This window comes from Tribolium madens, unplaced genomic scaffold (assembly GCF_015345945.1).
Source record: "Tribolium madens isolate multiple individuals breed KSU strain unplaced genomic scaffold, Tmad_KSU_1.1 Scaffold_1;HRSCAF=32;Tcas5.2_LG8, whole genome shotgun sequence".
In the NCBI taxonomy this organism is placed as follows: Eukaryota; Metazoa; Arthropoda; class Insecta; order Coleoptera; family Tenebrionidae; genus Tribolium; species Tribolium madens.
In genome coordinates this window covers 2,358,087-2,376,643 of record NW_025400984.1, presented here as the reverse complement: position 1 = coordinate 2,376,643, position 18,557 = coordinate 2,358,087, and the positions used below count along the sequence as shown (strand labels likewise).

The 18,557-nt window shown below is 33.0% G+C and overlaps 1 protein-coding gene across 2 annotated transcripts; it reads right to left on the bottom strand.

Moving 5' to 3' along the window:
* Window positions 1-233: 233 nt before the first annotated feature.
* Window positions 234-18,345, bottom strand: LOC123004028 (probable ribonuclease ZC3H12B). 2 transcript variants are annotated; one of them, XM_044397131.1, is made up of 3 exons: window positions 17,983-18,345; window positions 4,842-5,290; window positions 234-2,275 (listed from the first exon to the last, which is right to left on the bottom strand). In XM_044397131.1, the coding sequence occupies exons 1-3, from the start codon at window positions 18,196-18,198 to the stop codon at window positions 1,114-1,116; spliced, it is 1,827 nt and encodes a 608-aa protein (XP_044253066.1). In that variant the 5' UTR covers window positions 18,199-18,345; the 3' UTR covers window positions 234-1,113. The 2 variants fall into 2 exon arrangements, with proteins under 2 accessions (XP_044253066.1, XP_044253067.1); XM_044397132.1 differs by lacking the exon at window positions 17,983-18,345 and adding an exon at window positions 9,315-9,574.
* Window positions 18,346-18,557: the final 212 nt, after the last annotated feature.

The following is an 18,557-nucleotide window of genomic DNA, read 5'->3' as shown; positions in this document are numbered from 1 at the left end:
GATTTAATTGCTTCGAAATAAATGTTTATTTGGCAAATTATCATTATTTCAACAATTTGTTCAAATTTGCTTATTAAACTTGAGTAAAATTTTACGCAAATTTCAGTGGCGTCCTTTAAGCTTTTCAATAAATTCTTAAGAAATGCCAAGTTGGTAAACCCGATTTTAAGAGATTTTTGTTTAAAATGGCTATGTTAACCAATTTTTGGTGTAATAAAAATGCTCTTTTTCTTAAATTATATTTATAAAATAAAAAATAAATAGATATTGCAAGGTTAATAACATTGAGTAAAATATAAAACTATAAAACATTAATTCTGCGTTTTGTAAATAACATGTTTCCAAATAAAACAAAACTTGCATTTTCTTTTGAACTGTAACACACAGTAACAAACATTGATGAGTATTTTTCCTTTACAATATTAGTATTTAGAAAATGCTATGCAATATGCAACTTTACTAAAAAAAAAGACACTTAACGTGCATACATAACACATTAACATCGACGGAACAGTCTATAGTACGGGTTAATTTAACAAATTGCCTCTACAAAAAACAAACCTATTTTTAAGCATCACAATTTACAACGAATTCAGATTCATTTTCAATGATACAAGAAAGTTCTCTATTGAGTATTCGTCAAGTTACGATATCAATACTTGAATTGATACTGGGTTAGTATCAAATTTGACTTGTACAATCGTCGACTATACGAATCAAATTTCCAATATACTATACTATAATACAAAATTGCAACAATTTTACTAGAGATACATAGTATCAACTTATTGATTAATAATTATATTGACATGATAAAAACAGAGGGGTTGACACCACAATCCTTTGCAAGCGTTATTCCTACTTAGTAATAACCTACTTAGTTTCTCTATCATTACTCTGAATTCTTCAATATGAAGTTATTTTGGACAATCTAAACTACACCTCGTCGTAAATCCATTACGTTTAGATAATAACTGACCTAACCTCGTATACACTTAGTTTCACCTAAGCCCATAGAAGTATAAAACCCTAGATCGCGCACAGAAAATATGTTCTCAAATCGTCAAAAGTGGATCCAAAACGTGCGTAGAAAAGGCCTTAAATTCCTCTCGATTAAGTCTTGGGAAACATGGACAAAATCGCTGCACATATCTTCTGGGGATTGGTCTCGTCCGGATACATTCTCATTGCTTGCGTGACTTGTTCTTCAGGGAAAATCGCCGCCAAATGATAATGTAATTTCCTTCTGGCATCTTCTTGAAGCGTTGGCGGCGGCGGTGGTCCCCCTTGAGACCACAACGGAGGCCAAACGTTTAATTGCGGATCAGAGCAACTCGACATCCTCTGCATATGTCTATGAGTGGGGGCTGTCGGAGGCCACGGTCGGTACGAATCCGGCGCCGAAGCGATCCTCGTCACATGCTGATGCATGTCCCAATTAGGCGTCGRCATGTATGGGGGCTGTGGTGCCACATATCGTCGTACCAGTCGTGGATCAGAGGCGGGATTCAGGGTTAGTTGTCTTTGGAGCTTCCGGTGGAGATTCTCCGGCTGAGGGGGCGCAGACCCCACATTGTCCACACTACGGCTTTTCGAGACAATCGCGTGTTGTACTTCTTTGGGCGGGGGGATGTTCGATCTGGTGCGCCCCAAAGGGGTTTTCCTCACATCCCCTTCTCTGGCTTGGAGGTGTCTCTGTGCGTGTTCTGATAATCGTTCGGTGACACTCTTGTGAGGAAATGGTCCACGTTCGGGGTGGTGGTACTTGCATTTGTTGCCGTAGGTGCATTTTTTCGCGTAAGGACAAGGGGGCGGYGGGTCACCCTTTTTGGGTTGAGTCCGTAGAAAATTTTCGAGGGTGGGACCGGAGCGGCCGAGGGGGTCATCCGGAGGCATGAAACGGTCATTGACAAAACTGTACATAAGGATTCGTTCTTCAACAACTTTGCGAAATTCGGCGCTTTCTTGACAGAGGTCTCGATAGTTGTCATTGCTGACGACGATGCCGTCCTCTTCGGCCGCCAAACGGAGGATGTAGCGATCGTCGTAACAGACCATTCGTTTGCCGCCGACGAGACGKGAGGGAGTAAATACGAGCAGTCTTTCTTTTTCCAGTTCTGCCAAAATGTCTTGGTCACGGACGGGGTTGTCGGGACGGGGGGCTTCCTTCCGCCATTTCGGCACGAAGACGGTGATGTCTTTGTGGCCGCGGGCCTTAAACCAGTCAACGCAGATCTTTATGCCGCGACATGAGAATATCTCCTTGTTGCCGTGACTAAAACGAAAAAGGCTTATATTAAAAAAATAAACTTAGATTAATCACTTTTAAACCTCATTAAAATCTTTGATTTGTGTAAATTTGAAACATATTTAAATGAGAAATTTGACTATTTTTTATAACCTTTAATCATATACAGGTGTCCCACCAAGTCTATTATTGACCTTTATACAGTATGTCCCAAAAAAAAGTTACGATACAAACTTGTGTTTTTTTTTAATGAAACACCGTATGTTTTTACGCTAAACTTTTATTAGTCGATTTCGCTTAGTTTAATTAGAAAGAGAACATTTTTTTGACAAAATCATGCACTTTTAAAAAAATTATTACACAAAAACTAGACACTAGAACAAATTTTTTCTTACTTTTGCATAGAAGAAAGTACAGAATTTAAAGCTGTAGTAATTTTTTAGTGTTTTGCATTTGTAAAGATTAAGAAACTAAGAAAAAAGTTTGTTAAAGGTCAAATAACTTAAAAAATTTCTTGTTGGTAGTAAAAAAATATTTCTAGATGTCTTAGTTTTTGTGTATTAAATTTTTTAAAAGTGCATGTTTTCGWCTTATTTTTAAAACTAAGCAAAATCGACCAATAAAAGTTTAGCTTAAAAACATAATCATAAAAATCTACATCCAAAAACGCTAAAAAACATATAGTGTTTCATCTAAAAAAAAATACAACTTTGTATTGTAACTTATTTTTGAGACATAGTTGAAAATAATTTTAATTGGACTAGATTAGTATCTACAATGTCCTATATATATATTTTTTTAATTTTACCATTTAAAGGCCACTAATGGACTTTTTCAACTCGCTGGGGCAGCCAGTATGTTTTATGTTTTTTTGTTTTCGCATCTTCAATGCTGATGTTTTTAAATCAAACTTTTATTGTCCGGTTTTGCTCAATTTTAAAAAAATTTGTAGGTACAGTGATGGACAGTGAATTTCGTCCACCCAATTTCCCTGACAGATTAAAAGTGTAAATTATTTTTAAGTTTTTTTAAGCTTGTTTCAGAATTTTGATTAACGTTTGTCACATTGACAGAATGCTCGATACTCCTTTCTATTTTTTACCTTTGTCCGTTGAAATGGTAGTCCTTAGTATGCCCAAAAGGTATAGAGACACGTCTTTAGGACATTGTTAAACGCACTTAGTGCTGGCATGTTCGAATTTGATTAAATTTGGCAATACGTATTTGAATGTCAGTCATCATGGCAATAAAGCACAGACTATAATGAATTTTTGTGAATTCGCGGAAATTGGGTGGACGAAATTCACTGTCCATCACTGTACAAAGTTTAAGACTATCATATTTTTTACCGTATTGCAATCACAAAGTCGAAAAAATTAAGTTTAAAATGAGCATATTGTTTCAAAATTTAACGTTTCTGACGGTCGAATTTTAATTTTTGCGGACACGAAATTTTGGACATTAAATTTATGTCACTTCAAAAAATTTCAATGAAAGCCACACTTTATGGTCATTATGATTGACGTTTGAAAGTTGCTTTTAAAAGTTTTAGTTGAAATATATTTTTGGCGTTGATTGCCAGCAATAGGTACGTGTTTTTATACAGTGCGATCAAAAAGTCTTTCTATCAAGTAGGCGTCCTAGTTGAGGACGTATATTGCATGGCAGTTCGTATGTTATCTAGATGTCAAAAAATTATTTTAGAAAAATTAAGACACTAAGCTAATTAAATTAAATTATTCTATGAAGCGTCTCAAAATATCCTAAAATGAGATTTTGTTGGTGTTTATTCATAAAAATCGTTCACTACGATTTGTTGTTATAATTTACATAAAAATTATTTTGACATTTCTCATTTGCTATTGTGACATTTTATCTTTCCACAGACATACGTTTTAAATTTCTACGCTTGCTTGATAGACAGACTTTTTGATCTCACTGTATAAGTTGAATAAATTATTTTGATTTGTTGTAATTTTTTTCTCTAGCTGTCAGGATAAAAATTACAAAAACCGAAAGTGAGGTTACTTGCATAAAGCCCGTTTTACATTTTTATCTCAGTCGAATGACAAATCGTCCAAAATTCAGTGTCAGCAATTTACCTCCCATCTATTTCATTGACATTGACAATGCCAGTGACATCTCTCGGTTCTGATATGAAACAAAATTCGAATGTTTCAAGAAAATCGAAAAAAAAGTAAATGTACAGATTTGTCAATAATAAATTACCACCTAGGATTTGAACTTTTAGGAAAATTACGTTTATCATGTTGTTTGTAACTAGAATTTTCAGAAGTAATTTTGAATGCCTAGGGTTGGTTACCTCTTGTTGTTGACGGTCGACGTTTTCTGTCAACCTGCTGTCAGCCATCAACTGAAATCTGCTTACAAGCTGACAGGTAACTTAACCTAAATTTTGACACTAGTTACGATCTCTTTTGTTTGTCACCAAAKACCAACCTAATCAAATTTATGGCAACCTATTCACGAATATCCCTAAATCCTAGGGAGTAATTTCTTGTTGATACGACAATAAGAAAGAATAAAAGAAGACGTGTTTTATAAAGTCATGTAATATTGTTAACCTTCTCACCTCATCGCCACATTGCTGCCATCGATAACGATCGGCCTCAGTGTGTGCCCTCCGGCCTGTTCCCCTTGGACATCGGTCACGTCCAGCGTGCTCTCCGACGGACTGCTATCGCATGAGCCCCCCTTCTGTGCCCCCAACTTGATCAACTCTGCTAGCAACTCGTTTTGCGCCGGCGAGGGCCCCAACTTCTGTAACGCCGCCTGCACCAGCTTTTCGGTGTAGCCGAGCTTCAGGGCGAACTCCACGCGGGCCGTGTAACCAGGTGAGGCATCCGATGGAGTCGTCTCGACGTACTCGGCGTATTCAGCGGCGAGCGTGTCGCTGGCCGTTCTCGAGACATCTTGGTGGCGGCTAGGCGTCGGATCAGCATCGTAGTCCGAATCGTAGCTGGAATCTTCGCCAGCAACGGAACGCTGACATCCTTCGCCGCAAATGTCGTCTACATATTTCTGAAACAAAGGGAAAAGGTGAACTTTGAYTAAAGACGTCAGRGCGGCACGTGTTTTTGACGCACGACGTCTTATCGGTACGAATTCAATGTTCTGCGATTGATAATGAGTGTAATTGGATCAAGAGGTGGTTTGTTGGTAAACAGGAATTCGAAACGAGGTCCAAAGCATTAATCAAACGGTTATCAAAATTGCGAGAAAAATTTGTGATTATCTGGTATAGTAGATCAAAAAGCAACAGGAAAAACATTTGACATCTTTTATATTATTTAATTGATTCTACATATTATTATTTTCATCACAACATTGGTATGGTTATGACTATAACCATAGAGTTATCACTGGTACCGATTGGTCAAAATTAAAGAAGAAAAATTGTCAAAATACCATAAATTATTTAGTTTCTGATTAAAATGTCCTCTCCTGAGGCTTTGATATTAAGTTGCCATCATTAAATAATATACAGACAGATAAAACTGAAAAGTCAGAGCCAACATTAATCAGAAGTTGAAGGCATTATCAAATATTTTTTTTTTAATGCTAGAGAAAAAAATAATTCTGATTAAAATTTGATACCTACTTCAATACAACCTGTATATTTGGGAAACGTATACCAAATAAATTAGGTATCATTAAAAGATCTACATTTGTCAAAAAATCTTTAAACTAAATTAATAATTGTTGTAAAGATTTAGTTTATTCATTTGTTGATAATTTAGAAATAATTTAAAATTAAACTAATTTGTTAAACTTTTAGACGATATAAAAATAATCATGTTTAAAAAAACTACGAAATTGGCCTAGATAGAGAAACAGCAAGTGGTAAATAATTTTCTACAAAATAATTAAATATCTCCTTAATTTTGCACTACACAACCTCAACTCCAATCAATGCTAAATTAGAAGGTTGCAAAGTCGAAGGTTGAATAAATTCTCTAAATTGTTAAATAAAATTTTTCAGCAATGGTCATATTGCTTAGTAAATGCTAAAAATTCATTAAACTTGTAATAAAAAAATATTTGGCAAATGAAGTTTGGTAATTTATCATCAAATCAATATTGTTGTGGAATTGTTAATTTATTTATTAATTTTTGAAATGACATTGACGACAACTTTTATGAATTTAAGTATGTGGTAGGTGTTGTCAAAAACGTCAAATATTTTCACAATTTATTTGGAGTTAATTTAAAATGAATAATTACTCCAATGCAAAAAGGGCTTCTATGGTCAAAAGGTATTTGATCTTCTTTATTGCTTAAGACTTTTTCTTGTTAAGTAAACTTTTCTTGCTTAAAAACCAATTAAATTCTTAATTACTTAGATACCTGTTTATTATATTATTAAAGAAATTGGCAAAATACTTAAAAATCGTTTTCAACATTATTTCCCTATGTTCGAGTTTGAAACCGGACACCCGATATAATGTAATTTTTATAATTATAAATTATATAATTATAAAACTATTATTTTTTATTCAGATTGGTGATTGAAATTGGCGGATTTAAGAGTCTGGCAACTCTCTTATGTAAGCAAAAGTTACTTCTTCAACTACACTTTTTGGTGACTTACTGTCGCTGTCACTCGACATTTTTCTCTGGGGCGATAGTTCTGAAACATCCTTATGTAATATTATTAAACTGTTTTAACAATTCAATATGAAAATTTCTCAATTTAAATGCATCAGCTGTTTTCAGTAGTAACTGCACAAATAGCGGTACTTTATTCTAACGAATCTTCATCGTAAGCAACCTATTTTTGTTAGAAATAGTAGAAACAAACTTTTTTTTTTCAAAACTTTACAGGTGTCCGTTTTTGAGTTCCACCATGGGAAACTCAGTTATTATAAAAAATACGCAGTTAAATTAGAGCAAAGTTTTCATGCTAAACAATTATCTGAAAGAAAATTTGATGTCATTTTCAGTTTTTGAATAAAAAGGGTAATTTATAATTTTCGTTTTTATTTTTTCAAGCGAAAACCAAAAGACCTAGACGTTCTTTACAAGAAATCTAAATCTGCCATCGTATTTTTCAAGGCGTCCTTGATGCCAGAGTTACAACACTCAACTTTGGAACTTTGGTTTTTCTTATAGGATCCATATTGGATTTTTCCATTTTTTAAAAGTCTTTTTATTCCTGATTATAACGATGTATCACAGGATATGATCGAATCTTAAATGCTGATCAAAACTGAAAAAAACGTTCTTGTGAAGACTGCTGTGGAAAGAACACCAACAATTTTGTTTAACGAACTAAATTTTGACAGTTCAGTTAAATTGCGAGCAAAAATTTTATTGTTTATTTTCTTTTTTAAAATGGTTGTTTGTTCCCTTGATACATACAGGGTGTTTCACACAACTTTACGAGGCCTGCGCCTAATGTACGCACCCAAATATACAAAAGTCACAAAACACTGGATACAAAAAATACAATTCTAACTATTTAATTTTTGGAAACCCATGACAGTAGTTGTCAAACTAATCACTGTTTCATTAATAGTCATAAACTGCAGTTTTCAGAAACAATTATCATTTGTTCTTTCAAGAGACGGCATGAATATGATTCTAGTTTATCTATCTTAATCACTAACTAACTAAAAACATTGTAATTTTTTAAAGGGTGAACAAACTAGAGAAGATTATTCAATTTCTCAAAATTTGTAATCGAGTTCGTATCGGAATATGTATTATTGATTGCATCTTAAAGGCGCAGGTCTCGTAAAATTACGTGAAACACCCTGTATTAGTATATTATACATAAAGAGAAATGCCCGATTATTCCTAAGATGCCGTTTATAAAGCACCAAAGGAATATAATAGCAATTCTCTTCAGTAGTGTATAGTATACTATTTTTTTGCAAAACATGCGTTTTTAAACTCAAGAAATTGGCTGTACTTCTTTAACAAAATTCAAAAATTAGCTAGCAATCTTTAAAATTACACCATGGCAACATAAAAAATATTTATTAACGATAGCCAATCAAAGAATAGGAATGATTTAGTGACGGGAGCAAATATTTGCTACTTATTTCTCTCCCTCGGAAAAGAATTTTGACTTCTGTCACAGTTATAACATAAGAAAAGTTGATTTCTATTCTAAAATAACTATTTTGTTACAAAGAATAATTTTAGTTACTCGTATAAAGGTGCGCAGTGCCGGAACATGGAAAAGAACTTTAAAAAATTCTGTCTATAAAAATTTGAGAGTTTAAATTTTACACTTTGACACTATTTATTTCTGTTGGAAAAATAATTTTCCAAGTTTTTTTGCCACAGGCTATTAGAACAGCAAATAAGGAAGCTGTATTCTAAATTGTAACTCTGTTTAATGTTATTTGTGATTTTTATTGGCAAAATACTAAAAATACTAAATATTTATAAAAAAAAAAAAACAGATACAAGATCATCAGTATAATTAAACAGACTTTATAAAAATGTCAAATGTAAAAAACAAATGCCAAAATTTTTTGACAGATGGATTTTTTTTGATGTTCCTGGTATCTTATCTTACTTGAAATTTTTCTCTGGGGCGCGAGTTCTGATACACCTGTATAAAAATTAAATGTCATTACAGACAAAATGACTATTAATAAAAATGCCAATTTTTGAAAAATTATTCGATGAAACAAATTAGGCCAATTACAACATTTTTCTATAAAATCCAATTTAGAATTTAAATTATCTGTCTAAAAATAGCTACATTTTTTTATATAACAATTATTAATGACGCAAATTCGCGTGTTCACAAAACATTATCTGCTACCAATTGTAATAAAATGAATAATTAAAAAAAAATTAATGAGTCAACATAAAAACATAAATTGTATCATTACTCTAAGATCCGGCTACGAACTTATCAATGTTCTGAAATAGGTCACCAAATAATTGAAATGTTCCTCTAAATTCCTCACTCTGTCTATTGAAAATCGCAATCAACAAGCTTAAAATTGTTTAAAATCCGGGCCATCCCCAAACCGCAAGAAATTGCCTTTGTGAGTGCCCAAATAAGCACGAAATTACTTTTTACCTCGTCGACGACTGTCATATCTTCAAGATAATCGGAACTGACACCGAATCCATTCCGTTCACGTTGACGTCACTGCACTTATCACCGCATCCTGGTTCATCGCAACAACACACAAATAACAACAACAACAAGAGAGAGGATCGAAGAAGAAGCACACACTTTTCGAACAGGATCTTGTTACGTCGCCGTACGAAAACTAACTGAACTTGGATTTATACAGATATAGTGAAACGAAATGAATGAAGCGTCGAACCGGATTTACATTCGGAACAGACGGAAAAGACAAGGTGAAAGGGAGAGGGAGACGTGAAGAAAGTACGAGAGAGGTGGACGATGCGATAATAACGCGATGAGGATTTTTAGACTGGATCGACGGTTGACCATTTCTTGGTGTGGTTTCTATTTTGAATGATGGGAAAGAACTTGAAACGATCGACTTTCTTTCGATTTTTCCCGGACTGGCTTCTGATTGTTGGAACAAAACCAGATGCTATTAACTGCGTGTTTCCCGATTACGTTCTGAATTCTGAAATAACAAAGTTGGGATAAATCTAGCAGTCACTCAAGCAAAAAAGTGGAACCACTAAAAGGATTAAACTGTGATGTTGAATTTTTTTGGATATTAATTGTTCTGGCTGGACACTTTTTATAATTTTATTTATTGTGTACAACGTTTTTCGTCGTTCTAAATTAAGTACATTACAAGCGAGGTGGTAAATATGGCATTACCTCAAGTGCTTATGTATAGGCGCCAGCCTCAAGATCGGGTAAAGCACCGAGGTTTGTATGCTATTTTATTCACAATCACATTATTTTCAAAATTTGAGTAAAATAAAATTCTAACAAAGTTAAGGGCCAAACGTGGTAGGCCATTCAAATGGCGTTTGATTTTTGACGTTTCAGAAATGTCAAAGAAAATATTGAATAATGTGTGATTTAACACACAAATTTTGCTACAAAAGCAATTGAATACTAACTAATTTAGCAAAATATTATGCCTAACTTGACAATTTGAAAGAAAAAAATCCCCGTATTTGTGTAATTTTAAGGTTGGATATCCTGCATATTACCGCCCAAGAGAAGTAATATTATTACTCCTCATGAGATGTGTTTCCCAACCTTTAAAAGGCTAAAATTGAGGTTTATGTCCGGTTTGGAAGCAAACCTTTTTTTTAACTACATATTTATTTTTTGAAAAAACTAATTGATGAATGATAAAGTACAATAAAAATGTGACGTTTCTCAGAATGTTGTTTGTTTGTTCTGCAAAGTTTTTTTGTTTTCAAATAGCAACCCAAGATAAAACCTTTTTTTACAAAGGGTATGGATGTAAGGTTTACAACTATAGTAGCACCGTTTGTAACATTTGATCTGCCTCACCAACATAAAATAACCAATCACAGTTAAAGTCTGATTTAATGTGAAAAAATTATGTCTTTATTATGTCTTTATTGAATATTTTACTGTCTGCACAATTCTCAAAATAGAAAAATCAGAAATTTATAAGATTTTTCAGTTTAATATGTTTTGGAGACATATTTCATTGGTTACTAAGAAAACCGAATGGGTGGGGCAAATAAAAAGTAATCGCGGCTCCAGAATATGTACAATTTATTTAATTTTTAACGAATAAAATTTTCAAGTTTTGAAAAAAAAAAAAACAAATCGCAAGACTCAAAAACAAACAAAATTTCATTCTCAAAACACGATGACATGTTTTATAGCCGTTTGATTTTTATTATTATATTCTGAAGGCAAATGATGTAAAAAGAAAAACGCTTGGTTCCATACTTGTTTACCCTAAATGTTATCGCTTATCAGAAATCGGCCTTTTATTTTTACCATTAGTTACGTTTCGCGTCCAAAAATAATATTTAGAAAACTAAAAATTGATCAAATTGCATATTGCGTGGGTAATATTTAGTTTTTCCTCATTGTTTGATTTATTATTTCGCTAAAAAACTGTTGTAGTACTTATAAATAAAACATTGTGCTACATTTTAAATTTGTATATTTTAAAATTTATTTTTAACTGGTCTACTTATCGGTACACAATGGGCAAATTGGATTCGTTAGTTTTAAGTAGATTCAGCTAATAATTAATTAATTAAAAAAATTCGAATTTTCTTGTAATTCAATTGTCAAATTCGAATTGTTTGATCATTTCAAGGTTCACATGAATTGTTTAGCGCTTTCTCCCGTCTCCATATCCTTGTCACAAATCCCATTTTGTACATAAACCCGATGCATTATTTGAATAAGCAACAGTAAATATTTACATAATCCCGCCTCGATTGACGTCATCGACCTTATTTTTTCCTTGTTGAATAGAAAAACCGATTCCGAATTTGTTTTGAATGAAGATGGGTCAGTGCCGCGAATAATCGCCAAGATGTAGGTCAAATTTCGAATATTATTTAAATTGAATGCTCCACTAAACTCACGGATGTCGTTACAAAACTATACGAAAAAACGTTTTTATTTAATAAAAATATTTATTTCCTACGTTATCCTGATAAAACCTTTGTTCTAATTTTGCTCTTCGGTGTTTTTCTTCGCCCACTCGATGCTATTTCCAGCGAATTACCTTTGATTGTGTTGACAGTGATTGCGAACAAATCTATAATAATTATCATTGTGTGGATGTAGGCACTGAAGAATTTTCGTGACATCATTGGCAAAAAATCCGCAACACAATCTTCTTCAGCAGGATTTGTAATAATTGCATAAATTATTTTTATTTATGTCCCAAAAAAAGAACAAAAGAAAAGCAAATTGTGACAACAAGCGTCCAAATTTGTCCGTCTTGGCAAAACGAATTGTCATTGTATTTAAATACTTTGAATGCTGTTCGTTTTGTAACCGCAAAAATTGTAAGTCTGGAATAAACCACTTGTGGTTTTCTAACCGCAATTCATCAACCATTGATTTTTTTCTTGATTTTGATTTTATATTGTGATTAATTTTGACCACATTTACATATTGTAAAATTACTACTAAAAATTACTTTATGTCAATATCGTTTTCACACTCACAATAATAATATGCCGTTTTCCGACTTTTGGAGGTCGGGAAATTTGTTATTATATCCCACGGTCGGTAAGTAATAAATGAATTATAAGTATTTATGACTATCAAGGTTACGAGATCATCAAATGTCAAAAACTCAATTTGTTTGCACAGCAACTAAAGTCTGTTTTTTTTTTTAATGGAAATTACCAAGTCAAAATTTTGGTGAAAAAATTGGTAGCAGCTTGCCACTAATTTTGTTTGCTCTTTGTTTTTGTCCCTAGAAATTTTGTTCAAAAATTATGGTTATGTGTTCAAATTGAAATGTTGTCAAAATTTTGACTTTTATGAATCTTGTGTGCCTGTTTGCTCTTTGAAAGCGCTATAATTGAATACCTGAGGACAGACATCATTACTTATGGTCTAAAGACAGAATACAGTGCTTATAATTTTGATAGAAGCACACCGCAAGTAAGTGGGCAAAAATGAGGTTCTTGCTARAAAAACTTTGAAGAAAAAGGATYTATARACAGAAAATTGTTATTTAGCAAAAGAAACAAGTAGGTAATATGATGYTCGGCAATAAAGTTTGTGTAATTTATTGAAATGAGCTCAAAGATGATGCATTTTATAAATTCTTCTTCAGCTTTAGTTTCAAAATTGTTACTTTTTCAACTCGTTCCTCAAAAACGATGCACAAGACACTAATTTAATTGCGTTCTTTCCGAGGTTCTTTCTCATTCATGTTTATTTTGTATTCTTGTCAATTCCTTGCTAAAAATTGAGAATGTTTAGCAAACCTACATTACAAATTGCGTCTATATTTTAACGGGCACTTTTTCTAACTTCCTGCTTGGGAACCATTTGTTTACAAATTTCGAAAAACTGTTAGTGTACCGAATTTGTTTCTTTTTTGGTGTTTCGTCTCTAAATTTTCTTTAACGATTTTTTGTGTTGACGTTTAATGACAGTTTTTAAATTAATTCAAAAAACCGGAACTGCCAACTTCCTTTATTAAAATTACCATGAATGAATTTACTAATGATGCCAACGTTAAGACTGTTTGGCATTTCCATTAAAAAAAAAACAGACTTTAGATATACCAAAATTGTTATGAAATATTCAAAAATATATCTCTATAATGTGAACAATAAAAGTTTAGTTAGATATAACTAAAATTAAAACATCTTCGCTGCAACTACTTAATCAAGAAACTAACTTAACCGTTCTACTTTCGACGGTAAGTTTCGGTGATTACGTCTCCGTGTCATGGTCTGGTTTACGCATCCTTGTATGAAAGACATAAAAAGTTAGGAGAAAAAAAAAACAAAAAGGCGGTCGTTTCCATCCGTCTTGGAGCATCGTCACGAGTAGGTCACAAGCATCGTCCGTCCATGGAGGTCCGGCGCGGCAGGCAACTCTCTCGGCATGGTTCACCGACCCAAACGTTGCCGTGGCTATGCCGTGCCGTGGCATACCCCACACGACCCGGATCTCCGCTTGACGTCACGAGGACACCGCTCGCTCGTTCTACTCCCGTCCACCTCGCCAAAGCCATAGCTTCTCTACCTCTACTATTCTCTCGGAAGGTGCTAGAAGCTAATTTATGAGAGAAAAAACAAGAGTGCAATAATGCAGGACGAAATTACCGTACTTTATTTATTACATAAACAAAGATTGAGTCATTCGAATGAATTTTTCATCATTTGAATCTCAGCTAGTGTACTTAACACTCTTAAGTGCAGAATTTTCGAATTTGCCTTGGAAATCTGTAGGAATCTAGGATGCAAAATATTTATGTTTCTCTTACTTTACAAATATTTAAACGTTTAGAAGGTTAAAAAACGATGAGTAGAATAAACTTTCATTGAGAACTCCAACTCAACTCAAAAAAATTGTTCTTAAACACATCTGTCAAACTCTCTTTTTTTGGAATTGATCTAAATTGTAGCCTCAGCTGACGCCTAGGTTGGAAACGACAGATTTGTCTAAAAGACATCACTTTTACGGCCTTGATACACAAATAATTATTATTGAGTACTCTTTTTTATAGTTTGTCCARCGATAGATCGGGTTCCTTAAATCTCATGAAAATGTTAACGTTTGCCAAAATAAGATTATATTTTAGCGAAATTTTATATTTATAAAAATGTCGGACCAACTCTCGAATAGTGATAGAAGACTTTCAGCTAAGCATAAAAATGAATTCAGATTTTTGTTTCAAGCTTTTTTCTAAAAAAAAAAAAATAAATAAAATTGTCAATTTTTATATTATCATGTAGGCTTTTTAGTTTTTTTTTTCCGATGTTGTTAGTTTTAATTTACTGTTAAATTTTCTAGTTTATTAAATGTTTTTTACACCATATAAGGCACAAATTGGTGATTTTTTTCAACAGGTATCAGTCTTACAAGATCTGCCGTTGCCGCTGACTAAATTTAAGATTACATAATAAGAACGGCCAAAAACTTAAACCAATATCTAATCTTTGAAAAGCTATATCTCGTGAAAAAAAGCTCAAGCAATTTTTTTTCTCATGGGAACTTTTAACTTAGTTGAATGTCCTTTATCACCACTCAAGAGATGGTCCGACACTTTTGAATCATCCTATAGTACATATACAAGGTGTGTCAGAACTCGTGCCCCAGAGAAAAATTTTAAGTAAGATAAGATACCAAAAACATAGAAAAAAATGTTTAAAAAATTATGTCAAAAATTTTGACATTTATTTTTTGCCATTTGCCATTTTTTATGTCAATTTAATGATACTGATAATGATAATTTTTTTTCAGTTTCAGTTTTTGTTTTTAATTTTGTGGTTTTAGGTTACATGAAGCCAATTACACACACAGTAATAACTTCCACAGAAACAACAAAATTCAGAATATTTCAAAGTTTAAAAATAACTGTCAAATGCGACAGTGCATAATTTGTACACTTTCTAACTTCAACAAATCGTGCAATATGCATGAAATTACTGTTCTCCAATGTCAGCATTCACAATAGACAATAAAAATACTAGATTAAAGATTCTAAATGTTTTTGAATTTACTTCATTAATATTTTAAAAGATAACAATCCCCACTGTAAATACAATTTTCTAAGTACCTTCGGTGTTGATCTAAGTTTAACACTTAAATTATATGCTATTAAGCTAACATGTTTTTGTCTATTTGCGATTATCCTAATGTTAATGTTTATTACGCTTAATCTAAGCGAATGCAATAATTATTTAATTATTTTCAATGTGGGCAAGAAATTCCGTAATTAATGAATATAATGGAGTGTTAAAACGGAGAAAAATCTTTCGACGTCACAACACACAAGAAAATTTCCAAACATGTCTTTCACTCAAATGACAAAAATTTCCGGCGTATGGTAAAAATTATTATCGAAAATTATATACTATACATAAATCCTCGTAATCCGATCTACCGATGAAGGTTTACGAAGAATCCAAAAGAATAATAATTACTTTTGATTTAATTCAATACTTCAAGGTTTCACGACCTGCACGCGCAGAAAAATTTCGAGAATTTTGAGGTAACCAAAATCATATTTCTTGCTTCTTATTTCTAAAGTGAACTAATGAACCGGACTTTACAATTTTGAAATAAATGCTTTTCCACACAATAATTTCTTCCCACACCAAAAGTCTTAAGCAAAAATTCGACACACTCGGTAACAAACATCTAGTCTATTTTTATCTATGTAGTATGTAACAGATGTGATAAACTTTGTTTGCAAAAAATGAAAAAATCACACCCATTACGATGAAAACAAATCAAAAATAACACTCAATTAAATTTATCTTTACGTATGGTGATTCGTTGATAACATTTCCAATTTTAAATGCTAGTATTGCGAATAACGGATAATTAATTTTAATTGGTAATATAAAATCCCATTGTGACGTCAGTGGAAAGTAAAACTACCGAAAAATGGTTCGTTATCTTGTTATGGAAATCGTCTAGATAAACGTTTGTATAAATTATACATATAAATAATTAAGTTATTTATTATTGTCGACATTCTAATGTCGAAAACTGGAACAATAAATTCAATATGACATCTCAATCTCTAAGGTAAAGTTACTTTTAACAATTCTTTTTTACTTATTTCTTTTTTAAATATGACTTCAACTTTCAACTGTTTGAAAATTTTTATCTTGTTGTTTTCTAATGACGCAACTATTACAACAACAAAAGGCGAGTCGTAGTTGATTCATGTTAATGACTCTCACACCTGTCAAATTTCAATTGAAACTTTACCACTCTCATTTTTATTCTTATTTATTTTTGTTGCAACCCTAGACTTTTATCAGCTCTGTGGCTGTTATCTTAATTAAAAAAAAATATTTTTTTTTATTAATCCCAAAATTTAAGTTTTTGACTTTAATTAGCAAATCGTTTTTTAGTTCTCCCCCAGTAGTTGAAAAGAAAAGCACATACAGGGTGCGAAAAAGAAAATGAATACATCTTCGATACCATTAATTCAAACATTTGACATACAAATTTATAACCGAAGAACATTGAATTAACCTCCGACATGATTAAGATAAATGATATCACATCGGCATTTCAAAGCAGCTCATAACTTGTATCTTACTGAAACTACCGATGTGGTAATTGCGGTTGTTCAAGACAAATTAACTTTACAATACAATAAAATCAATCAACAATGATTTGTATTCGATAATACGATAAAAAACCATCGCGTTTGGTAATTTATCTATCAAGAACGATTGGAAATCATCGCACTACTAGTTTTGTATACATAATAATCGATAACTCGTGACAATCTTAACAAAGCAATTTCTTGTCCTCGATTTAGGGGAAATACAGTTTGTGTTGATTTGATTTATTGGGAACTTTCACGTCGTTCCTCTTCAAACGGAAGCAACATTAAGGAATCGTCAATAACGATAAAAATTGTTAAGGTTGGAAAAATCACTAACGATAACCGTGAAACACAATCTAAAAAAATATCTTTTTGCCTCATTAAGGATGTCCGCGATATCTATTGTATTTCGCATAGATCAAGGTTTCTTCGTGTCTAGATTATGACAATGTTAACATTGAACAGAAGTGCAATTAAAAAAATTCGACTTCTGTAGAATTTCCGATTCCGGTTCAAAGTTTCATTAGAAATTCATCAAGACTTCTAGACGTACTTTCCCCGTGGTTCTTCTTTGAATTCTAAAACGTAACTTTTCTACCTAGGCGAGGTAGAATTCTCGAAATGTGTATTTATTTATGATATAATTATCTTGTCAGGAAAATTTGGTTGACCATGAAAAATAAAAAATTTCAGATGAAGTATCAACTAAGCTGAAACAAATTAAATAGATTTTCCTTCTAATGCAATGTTTCGTGAAAAATGTATAAAATCATAGTTAAACATGAAAACACTATAACTGTTAAACGAATGAAGGGGCGACGTCTCCAGTAGCCCCATGGCCTTCTGACCTGCGAAAAGGGGCCACTCGGTGACGTAACTCATCCGGAAGTGGTCCAGGATGAATTTCAACCTTCGAAAAGCTCACCTTTCACCGCCAGCCTTATCTTTCAAAAACGGCCATTATTCCGGCAAACCTGATGTAAAAAGTAAAAGTGTCCCCGTTCGGCGGGTCAGATCCGTGTTTCCCCCTGCCCCACATACCTGCAACCTGGTTATGAAGTCAGCGCTGGGGGCGCGTTCGCACCCGCTGGGGGCCAACGAATGCACTTCGAAATCGACAAACTCGTCTTTGCTGTGGGCCTCCTCAAGTCGCGCCGCGAACAACACCGAAATTCGGTCCAAATTCTCCAAGAGAAGGGGCGTACAGCTGCATTTTATTCTCACAGTGCCTAGAAATGTCGCTGTGCCCGTTGACATTTTCGCCAAAGCCCATGCTTGTTACATGCTGAACGCGTCCGAACGTTTCATCAAATTTATTTCTGTTAACAATTACGGTTTTCGACGGATGCACTTTTATTTATTTCGATTGAAGGTTCGCGGACAGCTGACGGACGACATCTTGGTTTTGTTTTTGGTGTGAGGAGCATTGTGGCCAACAAAGTGTGACAAAAGCACCAATAAATTTCGAAATTACGCGCTTTTTGCTTTGACAAAAGTTTATTTAAAATAATTATAAAACGTATTTTTTAATGTTTGTTAAAACAGTAGGATTTAGATTTTTAGTAATAATTTTGTTCTTTTATGTCGAATAGAAAAAAAAAACTACATAAATTATA